We start from the raw sequence: 18,262 nt of genomic DNA, 5'->3' as shown, positions 1-18,262 counted from the left end.
ATAACTTTCATTCAAAGGCAATATTTTTGCGGAATTCATATATTTTCCAGAAAAAATTATCAAAAGTTACCGATTTTTCAGGAGTGAAACAATCTTCAATCTCTTCGTCTATGAATAAATTAAACTGCTTGAAATAAACTTACCAATAAGGTACCATTCTCCATTCGTAATGAAATCGGACAGATCACCGCCTGTTTCTGAACTCAGCACCAGATCCACCTGTCAAAGTGAAAATTCAATTACAGCAGATATGTTCTTTTATACTGACAATGAGAACAAATACACGTGCATTTGCAGTGCAATCTACCACTAATTTTGCAGTCACGTTCGTGCAAGGGAAAGGATAAAAGGGAACGATGAAGAGTGAAATCGATGGCGATTGAAAGATCGAGTCTTGGTATCGAGAAAAGTAAAAATCCTGAATTTCCAATGAACTCTCTGACGACATTTCAGACATTTTCTTCCTAAAGGAAATCTCATTTTCGAATTTCTTTTGTCTCTGAGGATAAGAGTGAAACATCTCGAGGGATTTCCAATTGATTTTTTTTTTCTCTTCACGTTCAACTTCCCAGTATATTTCATGTGAAATAAACAGAATTTGTTTATAAAATTTCAGAATTTTATTTAAAATTTTCGCTGATTCTTTTATTGCAATTTAAAGAAATAGCAGAGAACGAGGAAACTTCGGTAAGGGTACTTATTCCCTGCTCGAACGGTTTTTAAATGGTTTCCTTTAAGCCCCCCTCGCCACACCCCTCGTATCTGTTGCTCTTTGATCGAGAGCCAAACGAGATGCGGTCTACCGTTTCAACTTTTACGATCACCATTTCCATCCTCGAAGCTCATCGGAATTACTTGGAGAATCTTGATCGTTTAAATCGAACATCCTGTTTACCGTGGTCAGAAAGTTTGTTTGTTTCATCCCTAAACCGCGATAAAGTTTGACCCATTGAAAGAAAGAACATTGGAAAGGTTCCTCAATTTTTGCTAAGAAAATTGAATAAGTCGTTCGACAGATTGAAAGAAATTCGAAAATTCAAATTATTAATTTGAAGACTCAATTCGGTTCCACAAGAAGAGTGCAAGAATAGAAATGTAGAACCATTTCAAAATAGAAAAATAAGTATTTCAAATAACGAACATTTTGAAAGATAATTGATTTGGAGATTAAAATGGATCATCCTATACGAAAATATGTCCATAGCTCAAATATGCACTCTTCTTTTTAAATTCATCGATTTATATACGGTGAACAAGTTAATTCAAAATCGGTGATGAAGAAAGCAATTTTCAAATATACAATAATTTCTCACTAAAAGTGATGACTGAACACAACCCCCATATAATTGGAATAATTCGTAAGCTATTGATCGACCTTTCAGAATAATTATCAAATCCCTGATGAGATTTGTGCAGTGAATTGAGAACCACCGATGAAGGATTAACGTTCTCAGTGATGGGAAACGCGATTAATATTTTCAGCCGGATATCGTCATAAATGACAAAAGTGAAAAACGTATCCCATCGTCATAAGGTGAATCTATGAATCTGTGCTATCGTAAACTGGCAAGTTTAATGTGGCAAAATTGTGATGAAGCTCCCGATCCCCGATCCCGAATTGAATGAATGACGACGATATCCGTCTATTTACGCATGGAGCTCTAAACATTGAAAATTAAACACAGTGTCTCGAAAAAGATGTACACCATAAACTTTCACAAAAATCACTTACATATTCCTTAAGGAAAATTTATGTAGAAAATTTAGATTTTTGGTTTTCTACTGTAGCCATTTTGTTGAAAAAAAAAAAAAAAATATCAAAAGAGAACTAATTTTTCAGGTTCAAAATGTTTTTCATCTCAAAAACAAAATTCCAAGTTACAAAATGATACAAAAATCATCAATAGTTTTCTATTTCGAAAAAATATTTAAATTTAAACTCTGTACATCTTTTGTGAAACAGTCTGTATATAAATAAAAGTGAGATAAGGATGAACTCGTGCACCTAAAAACGCATATTAGGTAATTTACATATTGATCGGAAAATTTACATAAATTATATAATACATGCAACACGTACACACGCATAAACATGTTGTACATTAAATATACTATATTTAGCCGTTCGAATGTTGATTCATTGTGATGTACAAGTGGTTGGTGTGGATAGGTGGCTAAAGGGTTGGTGAAAAGGGCTTCAAATCAGTATTAAAAGGGTTCGTGTGAAACGGTGTTCGAGAACAACTTCCTTCTTGATTTTCTCTACGCTTTGAATGAGCTTTGGTGTCATGTGGGGACACGTATATTATATGCGACACAGTAATCGATGAAATGCGCTCGGACTACATTTTACACCAACTTGTAATGACAGCTGTTTGAAATCTAGTTATTTATGGTAAGTCATTTAAATTAATTAGGCAAATTCTTTTATAAGTTTTGTGAAACAAACACAAAGGAACATCGAATTTGTTAATAAATAAATAAATTTTAATAATTATTGCAATTTTGAAGAAAATAGTTTTTAGTGTTTCACAATTGAATGTTTTAATGTTTTAACATTTCATCAATTTGATCGACAAGAAAAAAAAAAAAAAAAAAACAGCTGTCATTGTGTCTTACTAGAGGCAGAAAGTATTAATTAATTTTTTTCAATTAAGAATATTTACATTTCTCTTTGGAATTAATAATAATAGAGTCCGACCCGCATATAAAAGAAAATCGTCCATTTTACCACATTCTATTATGTTTTTATTTTAATTGCAGAATAAATATTCTCATTAATTAAAACGTACGTTTGAAATAATTAAGCAAAAGACAACCTTCGAACGAACAGAATTATTTCCAACATACAAATTTAATTAATGCCATTAAAAAATGGATGATTTTCCTTGTTATTTTTTTTACCAACACCTCGCGAAGAAACACTTAAGGACTAAGGATGATAACGATGCTTTAAATGTATCATTATCGAGAGGTGGGTAAATGGTTGAGGTCTTACGCGTGTGCCTTGTGTCATTCCTTTTTTCGCTCACCTAATTTTTATTTTCTATTAGAACGTGTCCTGTTTACTTTGTACCGGTAGGCAAGGCACGCAGGTAAGAGCGCAACCGAACGGAATGAATTTGCTTCGCACACACGAGTAAATCGTTAAGCTGCTAACACGTATGTACATAGACTTGTTTTTCGTGTTATTCGGAATTTCTACAGAAATGGAGACCGTTAAGTGGATCGTCGTGGTATTTATAAAGCTTCACTTCTAATCGTAAGTAAAATTAAATCTTGTCATGAAATGGCAACTGAAGTCACCGATATACGCAGCAAGTGGAAATATAAACAGAACAACTGTACGTCTACAATTATTATAATGGCATTTATATAGGTAGGATTGAAGTGACCCAATGTCGAAAAAGAACCCTAGTATGAAGCTTGTGAAGTGGTTTGTTTTGGAAAGAGAAAAGAATGGGGGTAAAGTATCTGGAGACATCGTTGAAAGGGTTGCACGTGCAACAGGTGAAAGTTAGGTATCGAGTGGTTCGCGTATTCGGTCGTTGAGAGAAGAAAAATTTCATCAGAAAATCAGCAAATGTTTGTTTACCAACTTTTATTATACATATCTATATATCAGATCAAAGAAACGTTCAATAGTACCGACAATATGATCGACACCTGTTCTTATTACCATTCAGTATTTGAACAATAAAAAGCTTATGTTGTTTGCCAATAGTATTTGATAGCTTTGTTAGCAATTCTATGGGAAATTTTACTACTCCATTGTGTGTTGCACCAGTTGAACAACAGTGAATAAAAATGGCGTTAGCCATGAATTTATGGGGCAAACGTATTATTATCGAATATCATATTTGTAATAATAAAGTTATTTTTACAATAATAATTTTATAAACTCTTATATTAAGAGTATTGTGCGTGCGTGTGTGGGAATTATATGCGAATTACATGATGCAGTTTCGTCGTCGTCTCCGTGAGATAATACGTAATAAAACTAACTTAATACGTTCAATACGTTTACCTACATATATGTATGTAGTCATTCAAATCCTACAAATTCAGAATTTGATAATTGCGGAAAACACACAATTACACGTGTCAATAATTCTGACATAACCTTCAATTTGATTAACTAATTCGTGATACGTATAATAATAATAATAATAATAATAATAATAATAATAATTAACGTACCGATTGCTGAAATATAATCACTAAAGGGCATGGTGAATTGTGTGTGTTGGAGCAAACTTGACGCGTTCTCTTCGGAGCAGAGGCTTAGATTCTCGCCTGTCGCGGTGCAACTAAGTACTTACTTCATGACATTAATTATTATATTAATTAATAAGAAATAAATGTTCTTATACCTTTAAAGTATCGATTATATGTATAATTTCACAGGAAATCTTTTGAAACTAAACCGAAAATACCTGAATGTAACAGGGAATAGAGTTTCAAACTCGTGGAGGTGTGCAAATAAAACAACATTTGATCGAGCGTGAAATCAAATTCGGGAAACTGGTTTTACTATAAATAAACCCTGGAAAATTCTGTTGAAACGTTATCCACCTGGATTTCGAAACAGAAGCTTTTGATATCGGTTTCCAAAAGTTTCATTCCTGACAGCAGAATTGAATAAAGTACAGGTAGCTTTTTATTCAAAAATTGTTTAGTAATGTTCACATTCTTTTTTATATTTCCATTTGTATAATAATTAAATCATTAATTTAGTTTATAGACACTGTGAAAATTTAAAATTCTTTTCAACCTTCGACGATCCACTTATTAATATAATTAGTGTTTCGAAAATGAATTTTATAATTGTTAATAACATTCTGTGCAATTGGGATTCTAACAGGTGTGTGCGTAACAAATAGGTACTTAGCCTAAGCGTAGCTAGTGAACATTCGCTCTTCAAACTCTCCATTGAATTATTTTCCAAATTTCAAAGGTGAATTGCAATATTTAATTAATTACATAGAACGGGGGTGTGAGATAAGGTAAACAATCAACGATTCCAAAAATTGTTCTTAAAATAAAATATAAACAATTAAAGGATCGGCTACTTTTTATAAAAATAATTTCTTTCGCTTTGAAAAATAACTTGTTTTCAATATTTTTTTGTTTCTTGAAGTAAAAGTATTACCAGTCTGTGAAGAACATTTAAAGTTTAAAGGTATCTATATCTATATCTATATCTATATCTATATCGATATACAGACACATAGATCTACTATGTATTTTAATTTACATGAATTCGAATGAAGAGCTCATTGATTTTCAAGCTCACTTTGACAGGAGCAAAGTGCTGTAATTCTTGAACGACAGTTTAATTCTCTTTGAACTTTACGTCGAATGGACATTATTATTTTAATACATATAAAACTCTTGAACTTTATAAAATTTAAACAGAGTGTCCAGTTAAAAGGGACACATTGAAATAACCAACGTAACAACATCGTTCTATCGTTGATAGCAGCGAGGCAATTAATGTTTTACGAGAATTCCGTGCTCTTACGCTCGTATCCTGTTTACGATTGTCGCTAGACTGCTGATAGACAGCTCGTAAATCCATGAAATTGCACTGGAGATGGTTCACCGTTTGTTGATCGTCCCCTGTTAATCATAAACCTAATCGCGTTTATCCCTTCCGCGATAACAGACCCAACCGCCAATAGGAACTGACAAACTGTAGGCTTTGATGTTGTTACGGATCATTCAAGGTATCCTCGGGGTCAATCTGTGAGCATCAAATCACATTTCATGAATTAACACCTGTTCAAATCCATAGGAATATGTATTTAATAATAGACACTTCGAGTGGTATGGAATAAGAATTATTAATTAAAGAAATGTGTTATTTTTTTTTTTCCTAATTTAGCATTAATAAACATTAACGAGCTGTTATTCGATGAATGTAATTATTAAATGGTAATTAATTTTCATTACCCAGACACTCATTTAGTACGTACCTTATTGTATACTGGTAATACTTTTCGACATCTTCAAATAATTTCTAATTCATTTATACGGTAGAACATTTAATTTTATTATTTATTTTTCAAAGCAGTAAATGTATATTATTTATTTTGTTGAATATATAAATAAATAAATTGAGATAAAAGTATTGAACGATATAACTCGATGAACGATGTAAAACAGTCTGAATCAGATAAAAAGGAATTATCATAATTTTTAATAATGTACACCTCATCAATTTCAATAATTTTGATATACATTATAATGATAACAATGAACAATAATACAATTAAAAAACACACAAAAAAATAAAAGAAAGAGAGAAACACTAGAGATAGGGTAGAATTGATTTACAGTAGCAGGCTTCATCAATGCCCAGAAGACCGGAGAATTTCAAGAGCAAAAGCTCGCTACTGGCTGGCATGGAAACGTCACTCAACTATCGACTCCACCATGGAAACTTTGCATGGTTTCTGGGCAATGGGTCGACTGATTCTAAATAATTTGATCCCCATATTTGCCCTACTGTCTTTACTATGGGGATCTTGTCACTGAATCAAATTGAAAATCAACAAAAAGGAAAAAAAGAAAAGTTTAATTTAATTGAAAATTTATTATTAATAATACAGATTGAAAACTGAAAAATTTGAAATTTAACCCGTTCCTTTCAATACTTTAGATAAATTTATTTTTAAGGAACGACTTCTTTTAGGAGGAAAGTGATACTTCTGACAGGTTTAGTTAACATTTTTTTGAAATTGATTTTGAAATATAAAAGATGTTACAAAGAAAGATTCTTTTAACAGTTTTTTAATAATAAAATAAATTAAGTGAAATAATTTGCAATTAGGATGAGCTACTATCATACAATTGTACCTTAATTTTTATTTTCATTTTCAGAAATACAAACATGTTTTAGAAATACTATATGTCATATATTCTTGTAAATATTGTTTTTCTTTAAGACTACTTTGACTTTGTTAAATAAATTGTTCAATCAATTGACAATTATTTTTTAAGGTATTGCACATTTTTTATTTATTGTATAACAGCATAAATTAATTGTTAAATATCGTTGTTGCGGCAATAAAATATTTCTCAACAACACAAGTCATTGAACATTGCAAAAAAGACAGCAAAAAAAGACTACTTTTATTTGAAATGCCAAATTCTAATAAAAATAAAGAACAGAGTCAAAATATTCTTAAAAATTCCCAAAACTACAAGAATTGCGATTAACATGCTGCGCTAAATAGAATTAAAAAAAATATATTTTTTCTTAATCTCATAAGCAGAATTAATTATTTTAACTGTAGTAACTCACCCAAAGTGTCATCCAAGAAAATATAACGATACAAAACTCGTTGAATATTAAATTTATATTCTACTTCACAAAATAATAAAAATGAATACACATGCTGCTATTTAATATTTATTTTAAAACTTTAACTTAGCTTTAAATTATAAATAGTTATGTAAGTTCTAAGGGATTACATTACTTTGAGCACGAAAAACCATGGAAGACAATTTGGTAATTATTTTCTCTTAAATCATGATATATACAAACAAATCTGTTACATACATTTTATAGTATATTTTTTGGGGTACACGAGTATATTTTTGGATTTTTTCTACTGAATAAAATGGTGGAGATACAATTGCCTCAAAGTTGACACTCTTTTCAGAAGGTAACCATTGTGAAGCAGCTGTAAGTAGTTTCGTCATTTTTCTGAATAAAGAAAATCCAAAAATATTCTAGTCTAGCTTGAAAAATATACTACAAAAAATATACATAACAGATCTTTGTTTATTTCACGATTTCTCCCCCAAAAATCATCAAATATGCTTTAATGAATTTTCAGCTTCAAAGCGGTGTAATTAAGTTCACTTTCCTCCAACAAATATCTCCAGCAACTGAGATTTTTCATGCAATTTCTAAAACAAAGTCATGCATTTAATCAAAGCTCTGCATTAATTGAAAAAAGTGAAACGAAAGCAACAGGCAGTAGGCAGCAGAAATCTTGGAGAAATTATGGGATTTGAATGAAGGATATCGATCATTGAAAGATGATCGTTGTGGAGTCGATAGTAGAGCCACGTGACAGTTAATTCCATGCAGAAGTCGCAATTTCCAGCTCAGACATAATCACGTGGTCCCTGCTTGACTGGTCGATGTGTCTGTGTGTGATACATGTACAAGTATATTCTGGGTCATTTGTGTCATCCTGTTTTCCTACGTCCGCCTATCACTGTTGGGTTTCTCTATCTCCACCGGAATGGGGTGGTTTTATTCCGTAAACGGAGGGTGAGGAAGGGTGTATGGGTCAGGTATGGGTGATATTTTCCTCCTTTTATTTTTCCCTAATACACACGGTTTAGTACCCGAAAGTATTCAAACATTAATATATTGATAATTAAAATAAATAATAATCAAAAATCATTATTTTGTAATTAAATGGAAGATTGAGGTACATACACTAATCGTAAGTAAGTTGTAAATTGGTTGGTCCATTATTTGATTCAACAAAATTAATGAAACGTTTACGTAGTCATTTTTGGGAAAAATTAATCATCAGTATCTTTATTCGCTAATGAGAAGCGTTCAATCAAGGGAGAGTCAGCTATTTTGTGCAAAGAATATGAATGAAACTTTTATGGAGCATATTTCGGTAACCTTTAAGCTTTAAGCTTTAAGCTTTAAGCTGATGTATCATAAGTGCTATTTTGTGATACTTTTCTGTTATGAAACCACGTTACTGTTCTAATATTATAATTTTGTGGCTAAATTAAATTTTCATTTGCATAGATTACCCATCCAATCGCATCCTTTCTTTCTCTCTCTTTTGTTTTTTTTTAAAATTAAAGTAGGAATTTTACCTATTTAGGAATTTACTGTAAATTTTCAAATACTTTCGTGTACCAGTGTTCGTAGATGGTATAACGGAAAGCTCGGCTGATATGTTCCATAAGAAAGCAAGAAACACCGGCAAGCGACATCAGCGCATCGTAGCACCTGCTTTCTATGTATATTCCAGAGGTGAATATACCAACACCGGTATATATACGTGTATGATGTTCGAACACATTTATAGCCAATTCGTGTGCCGAGATTGCGTTCACGAATTTGTTATGCGTACGCCTTTTGTGTTCTCGTAAACAACCGATTTTCATGGAAACACATTCATTCTGTTATTTTACTGAAACTCTTTTTCACGATTTCTAAATTTCTAAGGAAATTAGAAAAATTAAAGAAATATTTTATGATAATCGTACGCATAAGAAATCGTAGTAAACGTTAAGAAGATGTCGCCAGACATCGCGTTTTAAGCAGAATTCTTCACATTATTGAAATTTTATACTCCAAACAGTCGTGAAACATTCGAAAAGTGGGTGAAATGGTAAAATATAGATCTCAGCATGTTATGACCCTCTTTATCGTTATCGTTATCGTTATCGTTCTCTATGACAGATAATCCTCTCTCGCCAGTAAGGAAGAACGTACTTACAGAAAACACAGAAGAATCTTTCAATGCATCGCAAAGCTTTTAAATTAAATAGGTACAGAATGAATTGTATGAATTTGAAATAAATTATTTTTTTTCTATCTGTTGGATGTTAATAGGTTACATAAATTTTTAATATGACAAGAAATTCACTAAAAGTCCGACAAAATTTGATAACATAAAACTATTGCAAAATTAAAGCTTAAAGATTGAAGAAAATGATTCTATAAACGTTTTATCACAATATTTTTAATACAAAATGGCTGGTTGTGGATTATAACGCATAGTGATCCAATTTTGAAATATGAAAATTCAAATAATATTTCATGATCTCAGGTATCGTAAAATATCACTTGTAATATGCCATTTCAAAGTGTAAAGTTTAGCGAAACAAATTTTGTATCCAATTTTATAGTTACTATAATTATAATACTACAAATTTACATAACCTTCTAACAAAATTTATTCATGACTCAACTTCCCAACTGTATATTATCTATACTTCTTTTGCATATTAATAACAAATTTCTATGTCAAAATTCATTATGCACTACCATGACCTACTTTCCATAAAAAATATAATAAATTATGGAGTATTTAAAATTTGGATGCCATTTCAAAATTCAAGTACTTCTAAAGTAAAATTTAATTTTACAAATTTTCTGTATAAAAATTATATTCTATCTAATTTTAATTATTAAAATACTCCATAAAATTATTTTAAAAATCCCTTTAAAAACTATAGTCAAGGCTCATAATCAGAGATTACGAAATCAGAGAAGCTTGCAGTCAAGATTTTAAACTGTCAATAAATTTGTTAATGTCCCAGTGTTCATTTTAGAGTGCAAAAAAGAAAATGACAACCGATGTCAAGGATAATTAACGTTGGAAAATGGTGGTTGGCAGGTGAAGCTTTTCACGGAAATTCGCCTCGACAGACATTGATATCTCGTTAGACATTTCATTATCGTTAGGCTTGTCTGACGTTTATTCGATTTATTTCGATCGTTGTTAACAGCAGAACCTCCTGAACGATACTCAACGATAAACAAATATTTACTTGAGAACAATACTTTTGAAAACTGGTAAAAACTAAACGTATTTTGCATAAATTTCATAGAGGAGACAAACCTGTAATTTCATATTTTATTTATGGGCCAGTTTGCTGTAGGTTGCATTAAAACACGAAGAGGAAATCAATGGTGTTGATGCTAACGAAGCATCTGGTATTAATGTATAATGTATAAAAAATAATTAGATTAGATACAAGCAAGTTTACTTGTCAATAGTAATTACAACAACTTAAATTTCTTTTTGTAAGTAGTACAAGTCAGCTATTAGTCAAACACAATGTGCTTCAGTTTAAATTTTAATTAAAATAAGAAATATTGTTTACTTGTCTAATTTATGACATCGGTAAAATAAAATTTTGTCCCTCTGTTTCATGATTGTATATTTTAATTAATTTTATTGAATTCTTTTTAGGAAGAAACACAGTACATACACACATATATAATAATTAGTTGCTCATTGAGATGTATCAATCATGTGATAGCCATTTAAATGAATAACTTCAGTTTCACTAGCAGAAAGATTGAAACCTGACGAATGAAATTGGAATGCTGACAGGACTGTTTTCGTTCGCTTGAAATTAATTTCAATTGAAATAGCAGCCAATACGATACTTCAGGGAAATTTCAAAGCTATTCATTTTCTCCTGTTTATTTCCTTGCAATAAATCACTTTTCATTCCTCAAATTAATGTACCTTTTCATTATAAAAATGATCGAAATAATGTAAGTTAAAAGGTTAGCACCATTTTTTTGACTATAAAAATCCAAAAACATACTTTTATAGCTTAAGATATGGTAAATGAAATGTATATGTATAACAGATTTTTCATACACTTCATGATTTCCCCAGTTCGTTTGGTTAATGACGATTACCTGAAGTGGCCGCAATTCGGAAATAATTGAATAGGACCAGTTCTAATCCGTCGATGGTTCACGCTACACATTTCCGGCGGTAATCAGCCTCGGAAGTGGAATACAATTAACGCGTGAATCAGCTACGGATGAGAAATTCACGTGTTCCAAAATACTGCAGTTCCAAAACTCGAATAATAAATAATTAAAAAAAAAAAAAAAAATGATAAAACGAGGAAAAAACATAGCGAGAGAGGTGATTTCATATTCTTATCAATCGGATGTTATCATTCGTCCCACTCCTCGATATTTCATGTATGTTGATAGATGTGCATAATATATAATATACCTATAAATATATACCTATATTATATATAAAAATCCGAGCTGAAGCTACGAAGCGTGAGAACGAACGGCTATCTATGGAGCGTTGCTATTGTGTTGCACTGAGTTCTTGTGTCGGACAAAGAAGCCTGAAGAGGGAGTTTATAGGTAGTGGGATCGTGATGACATTTCTGGCAGGTTGAATATCGTGGTAATATCTTGGCACCGATTCCTACGTCATGGAGAGAATCATTATAAATGAAACGTCATTACTGATATCTACTTTGGCTGTTTCATATCGATTGATCAAGCTAATAATTCGTGACAAAAAAACATCTACATTCATTTTTTCATTGTTAAGAATATCGATGAGCTTTTTATGGAGTACTTTTTGCGATACTCTGAGCTTTAAGATAATTTTATGTCATAAAACAATAGATTGATACAAATTTTGATGAAATTCAATACTGAAAATTTAATAATGTTCGCCATTAATTTACTCTATTAAATACAGTATCGATTTCATCATAGGAATTAATATAAGCAGTTGGCGTAGTAATTCAATAAACTTCAATTAATACTCTAGAAATTGAAAATACGAGAAGAAATATTATATGTACATTAATCGAATTATGTATCATTTATCGGGGGAAAGGAATGAAGCGTTTGTTCTAATTAACATTTTAATGGAGAGTTATTTAAAAAAGTATTAATATCCTTCATAAACATTCAGATAAAAAGTTTTATATGCTATATGTATAATCATACTGCGGATAAAAATTTCAATATGAACTGTAATTAATAATACAAAGAATAATTTGATTAAGAATTTTGTTGAAATTAATTAAATTTCATTATGAATTCTTTTTTAATTATTATATAATATTTATATGTATAAGTAATTGATATCTAACATTAAAATTTATAAAAAATAAATATAAGTATTCCTTTCCATGACGATATTATGGTTTTTGAATGACCCAGGTATGAAAAAGTTTGAAAAGTCAGATTTTTGTTTATCGAAGGAGAGGAACGCGAAATTTGGGATCAGTAAGAGTATATGGTGCTTGGTGTGTGTATTTTGAGCGTGTATAGTGTGTAAGTGGAGACAGTAGTGTACCTGGTTGCCGTCGTAGGTCCAGGATCCGAACTTCATGTCACAGTGTTGGTCGTCAAAGGGGAACCAAGTGATGTCTATCTTGCAAGTGCTCTTGAAGATGCCCGGAGGAACGTACAGGCAACTGCCGTTATGCGTGACCACCACGTTTGTTTGGTACGTCCCGTCGAAACCCTCATCCGCACTAATATGTTTACATTACATCATTAATTCTCGTTATCAACCTCAATCGCGTTTCTTTTTAGCCACGATTAACCCATATACATACATATTAGTTTTTCTTAATCATTGACCGATCATTTTGGTAGATATCAATTTTTAATTAAATTTTTTAAACAATAGTTGTCTTTTTAACGGTTATAATAAATTTCCTGTAAGGTATTGTTTTTTTATTACTTTTGATCTTTAGTGTTGTTTCAACCTTTTTTTATTTTGGGAAAATTAATTTTGGGTATCGGAAAATTCTAAGGGTAGCAACGACCATTTTGTGGTTTATTATTGATTTTTGTTTTTTTTTTTTCTTTTTTTTCTGATAATAATTAATTCTAATGATAAATGTGTCAAGGATTAATGAATTAAAATTTTCATATAATTTTAATATAAAAATTTCATATTAATGACATCTGTGACCATCCTAAAGGTGTTTAAGACAAAGGAAAGTGTTGAAATATTTAGTGTAATCAGAACATTGAATGGTTAACGTTGAATATCTGTGTCGAGTCGTCTGTCGTCGAATACATTTAGCTTTTTCACTTTGTTCGCTCTTTGAAACGATTTTAACCGGCTGCCTTCGGCGCGGCGCGCAGCAAAAGGAAATTAAAGTACTTACGTTCTTGTGCTCGTCCAAGCCTACACTGTAATCTAAAGGTTCGTACATCAGACTTATGCAAACGATGAGCCATCAAAGAGACTCTCGAAATTAATTTAATTATAATCAACCCCCCACCCTTCACCAGTTTAAATGCAAATTGTTCACGAATATAAAGGCATAGATTTTAGAACAATATACAGGGTATTACGTTTAAATCCAAATCGTAGAATACCTCATAAAGGCTTGAAGCTATTAAAACAATGATCCAGTTAAAGGGGGAAGATTATATGATGTAAATAATTTTATATTAATCTTTTGAATTTTCACAAAAAAAGTACGTAATTCAAAGAAAGTATTCTAAATTTGAATATCTCTAAAATACAGAGAGAAAGCTTTAACTTTGTCAATAATTCATGTTTTTCAATCAGGAAACAAAAATCATTCACCTTTCATTTATAAATTATTGAACCATTCAATATGACCAAAAGGAAATTTCAAAGCGCTTTTAAATCCATATAAATATAGAAAATTTCAATTTTTCAATCACAAAGTGTCGAATTAATTCTCCGTTTCATTTGACAAAAGATATTCTGTTGAAAAGCAGCTTAACAGGTATCGTCGCAGTGAAAAAGGATGTGTCATGATATGTATGCTACTCGTGAGAGCTTCAGAACATCAAAATACTGTAGTCTTTTTATTTTGCACCATCTGTGCATCTCGGAAGAGTAACTCCGCCATTATGATGGCTACGATGCTTTTCTCTAGGAAAAGAAAAAGGGAAATGTAAAGGGAGAAAATATTCGAGAGAAGAAACGACGAAGAACAGAAGAGTTTTTATAGAGATAAGGTGATTCTATCGCGAGTATTTATTTCCTGCTGGAAGAAATAAGAAATTCGAGAATTGAAATTAAGATTATGTAAAAATTCTTATATGTTATATATAAAAATCAGTTTGATATTCAAATCTCCAAAAATAAAAACATATAACGAAGCAAAAATGATCGTTGCCACCCAAGATTTTCATTTATTTATATAATCCCATATTATAATGAAAGAGTCTGATTTTTTATCTTTCGAAAATTTACGATTTATGTCTTTATCAAATTATTGGATTTATAATCATTCCAAATTTATATTGCTCTGCGAACAGCTGTTTCTAACATGTACTTATAACAAATATTTAATTTTACAACAAAAAATTTCTTAATAATTTATTAATTTCGAATGATATATATTTTGCCATGAATGCATGAATATAACCCCATCATTATTTATTTACTATAAAATTGAAGAATTATGTCCCATGTAACCGTGTTAATATTTTATTCAAAGAAAGAAAATAAACATTTCATTTTCAATTATTATCATTTTATACAATTTGTCGAGAAATATAGGCCATTGAGTATTAATAATTAATGTTCTCTGCATATTTACCACTAAATTATACTGGATATACAAATGATTATACGTGAAACATTGTATTCTACATTCTGAGGTGAACAAGTTTTGTAAATTATGCATAATTATTGCATAACACTAAAATAATAAAAAATAAATAAATAATTTTTTTTTTTATAAATAATAAACAAGCATTTGCAAATTTTACAACGACCTATTTGCGTTATTTCATATTTCCCGAATAAATTGAATATTGAAATATCATCGTTATAGCATCGTTGGAGCTATTCAATAATTTTTGATTGTGCGACTGGGCAAGAATCCAACAAATGCTCTGAAACGTCGCGTCGCGTCGCGTCGCGTCGCGTCGCCACTATTATATCACTGCCACATAGGAAACTACATATACATTGAAAGAAAAACAAAATGATTATCTCACCATTGGCAGTTGTTATAAATAAATCGATATAAAGTTATTTCAAAATGTACAAAATGACAAAGCGATAAATAAATGTAATAGGAGCAACAAGAGCATCCGCCGAATTTGCCAGAGTTCCGTTTCCCGTTCACGTGGCCATTAACAAAGCATCGCTTGGGTACAGCGTCGTTTACCAATTCTGCAGGTACGCTTTTCGTCGATTGTTCGCCACCGCACAAAGACGATCTTTGCATGGCATTGTCTAGCTTTCGGGATGAAGATCGCTGACCCTTCCGCCCTTTTTTTCCCCCCTTTGTGATACCTACTGCGGTGATATTCAGAAGAGCAGGCGTCGAGCAACAAGTAACTCGCACTCGGGCAAAACGTTTCGCGCTTTTGTTTCACGAATAACCATTATTCCTAGCCGTAAAGGTGCCTCCACACGATCAACATTAATCAGCTGTTCGCAAGAGCCTATTCGTCATTGAAACGATTTACGTTTAATCTCGACGACATTCAACGTCGCGACGCGTTCCAATTCGACCGGATTAAGTTCGTCTTCAGCGAGTTTTAAGTGGGTTGCCTTTCCCTCGGAAATTCGAGCGGTTGAGGTTTCATCGACCATGCCGCGATACCCGCTCCCTTCTTTATTCTACCACCGAAAACTTTCCTTCTCGCGAGTGCAACAACCTGCGCCGAGCCACCCACCCTCTCTCTCTCTCTCTCTCTCTCTCTCTGTGTTCTGCTTCAATTACGAGGATAACTCACGAGAAACTAGAGTTCCTGTGAAAACCAACACCGCTGGTGATTCGATTTAAGAATTTTCATTTCCGCTTCGAAGCGGTTTTACACGTGCAACCGTTGCTTTTAGATGAAATTTATGTTCTCATGGTATTCCCTGACTCAGCAGATACCTTTCTGGATGAAAAAAAGTTGATACTTTCTGGGAAGGAATTCAATGTTGTTACATTTTATTTTATTTTCCGAGAAATATCATATCGAAACGTTGCCAAATGTTGGGTGCTCCCCTCCCGAATGACCCATCACGCAATATCGTGGATTGGATCGATAACGTTTAAGTGTTTCAAGATGTACCTTTACAACCATTTACGGGGCTCGAGCGCTAGCCTATACAAATAAAACGACGTCCATCTCGGTCAAACCCATGAATTCGAGATATGTCAGTCTATACCGATGTGTAATGGGTCATGGATTTCGTGGCTCGATCCAGGAGGTTGATCGCGATGCTGGAGAGGTTCGCGTACACCGGTATTCCAGCCGTTTGACTGGAATGCCGTAACATTGGACTACGTGTTGCGCGTGTTTCAGAGGGAGCGGGCAACGGGCCCGGTGCTGCGGTGGCCCGCAGTAACGGGGTGGCCTGACGTCGCGTCTCTATTAATTATTCACATAATTACACCCGCTGCCACCCGCTAATACCCTTCATCGCCAACGCCATGGGCTTGCGATATTCCGAGATCAGAAAGATCAATTGTTTGAGATAAAATTCAGGTGGAGAAAGACACTGTTGGGGGACTGTGAGACCAAGACGTCACTGTGAGTAATAATTGTAATTTAAAATTATTATGTGTTGTCGATCAGTATTGAGTATACATTATTAGGAAGTTGCACGACATCAATTCACAGCTGGATCCTCCCCTTCCCTAAGGATACTTGCCCCTAGGCTGCTCTAAATAGGTTGGGTCATGTCTCAAGTTTTGAATGGTATCGGAACTTCAATTTGACCATAAGTACAAGTACCTAGGAGTCTCCATGCCATCTGAATGGGATAGTTGGATCCTCCTCTTCCCTGAGGATCCTAGACAGGATCCTATAGACTCAGCTACTCAATGGGGATGGGTTACATAAAGAATTTCAAATAATATAGGAATTCCAGTTTCTATTCTCTTCTGCAAGTCATCATTTCACAAGAGTCCAAATGGGATAGCTGGGCCCTCCTTTGAGAACTCCTGCTTTAAGACTTGCCTTTACAAGGGGTCCTTCCTTTTCTCTAGATTGATCTATGCAAAATTCTACAAAGCCAGATACTTAATTGTTTCAGATCATATCTCAAGTTTTGAATGGCATAGGAGTTTGAAGTAGCTCCTTGAAGAGTGAGTAATGGATGAGCTCGGGCCAAAAACCATCACTAGTTACCCGCTCCGATCAACATCCTATCCTATGGTTTTTAAGCCGATTAAGGCGAGTGAGATCACCACAAGAACAGCATGTAATGCGATTATGTATAGACGAATTCATGGTCGTCTATGGGTGATACAGGGTTATTACCATACTGACAACTGATTTAGCTACACGTCTTCTGGACTTCGGATGGAGGCAAATAAATGGGTCAGGAATGATCAAGATCTTCGAAAGGTGTACTATGATAAAATAGAAGCTACGATGGAGAAATTTTTAAAGAAAAATCTTTATAGGCCTGCAGGAACAGTATGAATTTTAGAAAAAAAAGGAAAAGGCTGTGGGTGTGAATAGGGGATATCGACGTATTCAAACGTGGTACCATCATTGGGTTAATTTTTGACAATTTTAAATTCCATAATATGGTTAATGGTTATGATGTATAAAAGGGGTTAAACTTTTCCAATGGAAACTTTGTATACTCCTAGTAAAAAATGTATCATTTAACGATGATCTGATTGTCCCTAGGGACCTAGGTCAATCTAGGTGGAGTTCGTAAATTTTGATACTCATTATGACGTTCGCGCTAACGATGTTAATTACATGAACGACAAAACACGGTTACGTGTTTTGATTTTGATG

At 32.7% G+C, this 18,262-nt stretch overlaps 1 protein-coding gene across 5 annotated transcripts in view; it reads right to left on the bottom strand.

The window, feature by feature from the left end:
• nAChRalpha6 (nicotinic acetylcholine receptor alpha6) overlaps nucleotides 1–18,262 on the bottom strand; it is a 112,553-nt gene that overhangs the window by 41,755 nt on the left and 52,536 nt on the right. For all 5 annotated transcript variants that reach the window (XM_034332848.2, XM_034332851.2, XM_076692427.1 and 2 more), the window contains exons 6-7: nucleotides 12,858–13,038; nucleotides 144–219 (exon numbers count right to left, since the gene is read on the bottom strand). In XM_034332848.2, the coding sequence (XP_034188739.1) occupies nucleotides 144–219; nucleotides 12,858–13,038 (257 nt within the window). The remainder of the gene's footprint in view (nucleotides 1–143; nucleotides 220–12,857; nucleotides 13,039–18,262) is intronic.

This window comes from Osmia lignaria, chromosome 15, assembly GCF_051020975.1.
Source record: "Osmia lignaria lignaria isolate PbOS001 chromosome 15, iyOsmLign1, whole genome shotgun sequence".
Taxonomy (NCBI): Eukaryota; Metazoa; Arthropoda; class Insecta; order Hymenoptera; family Megachilidae; genus Osmia; species Osmia lignaria.
The sequence above is the reverse complement of the archived record's forward strand: the minus strand, read 5'-3'. Positions and strand labels throughout refer to the sequence as shown.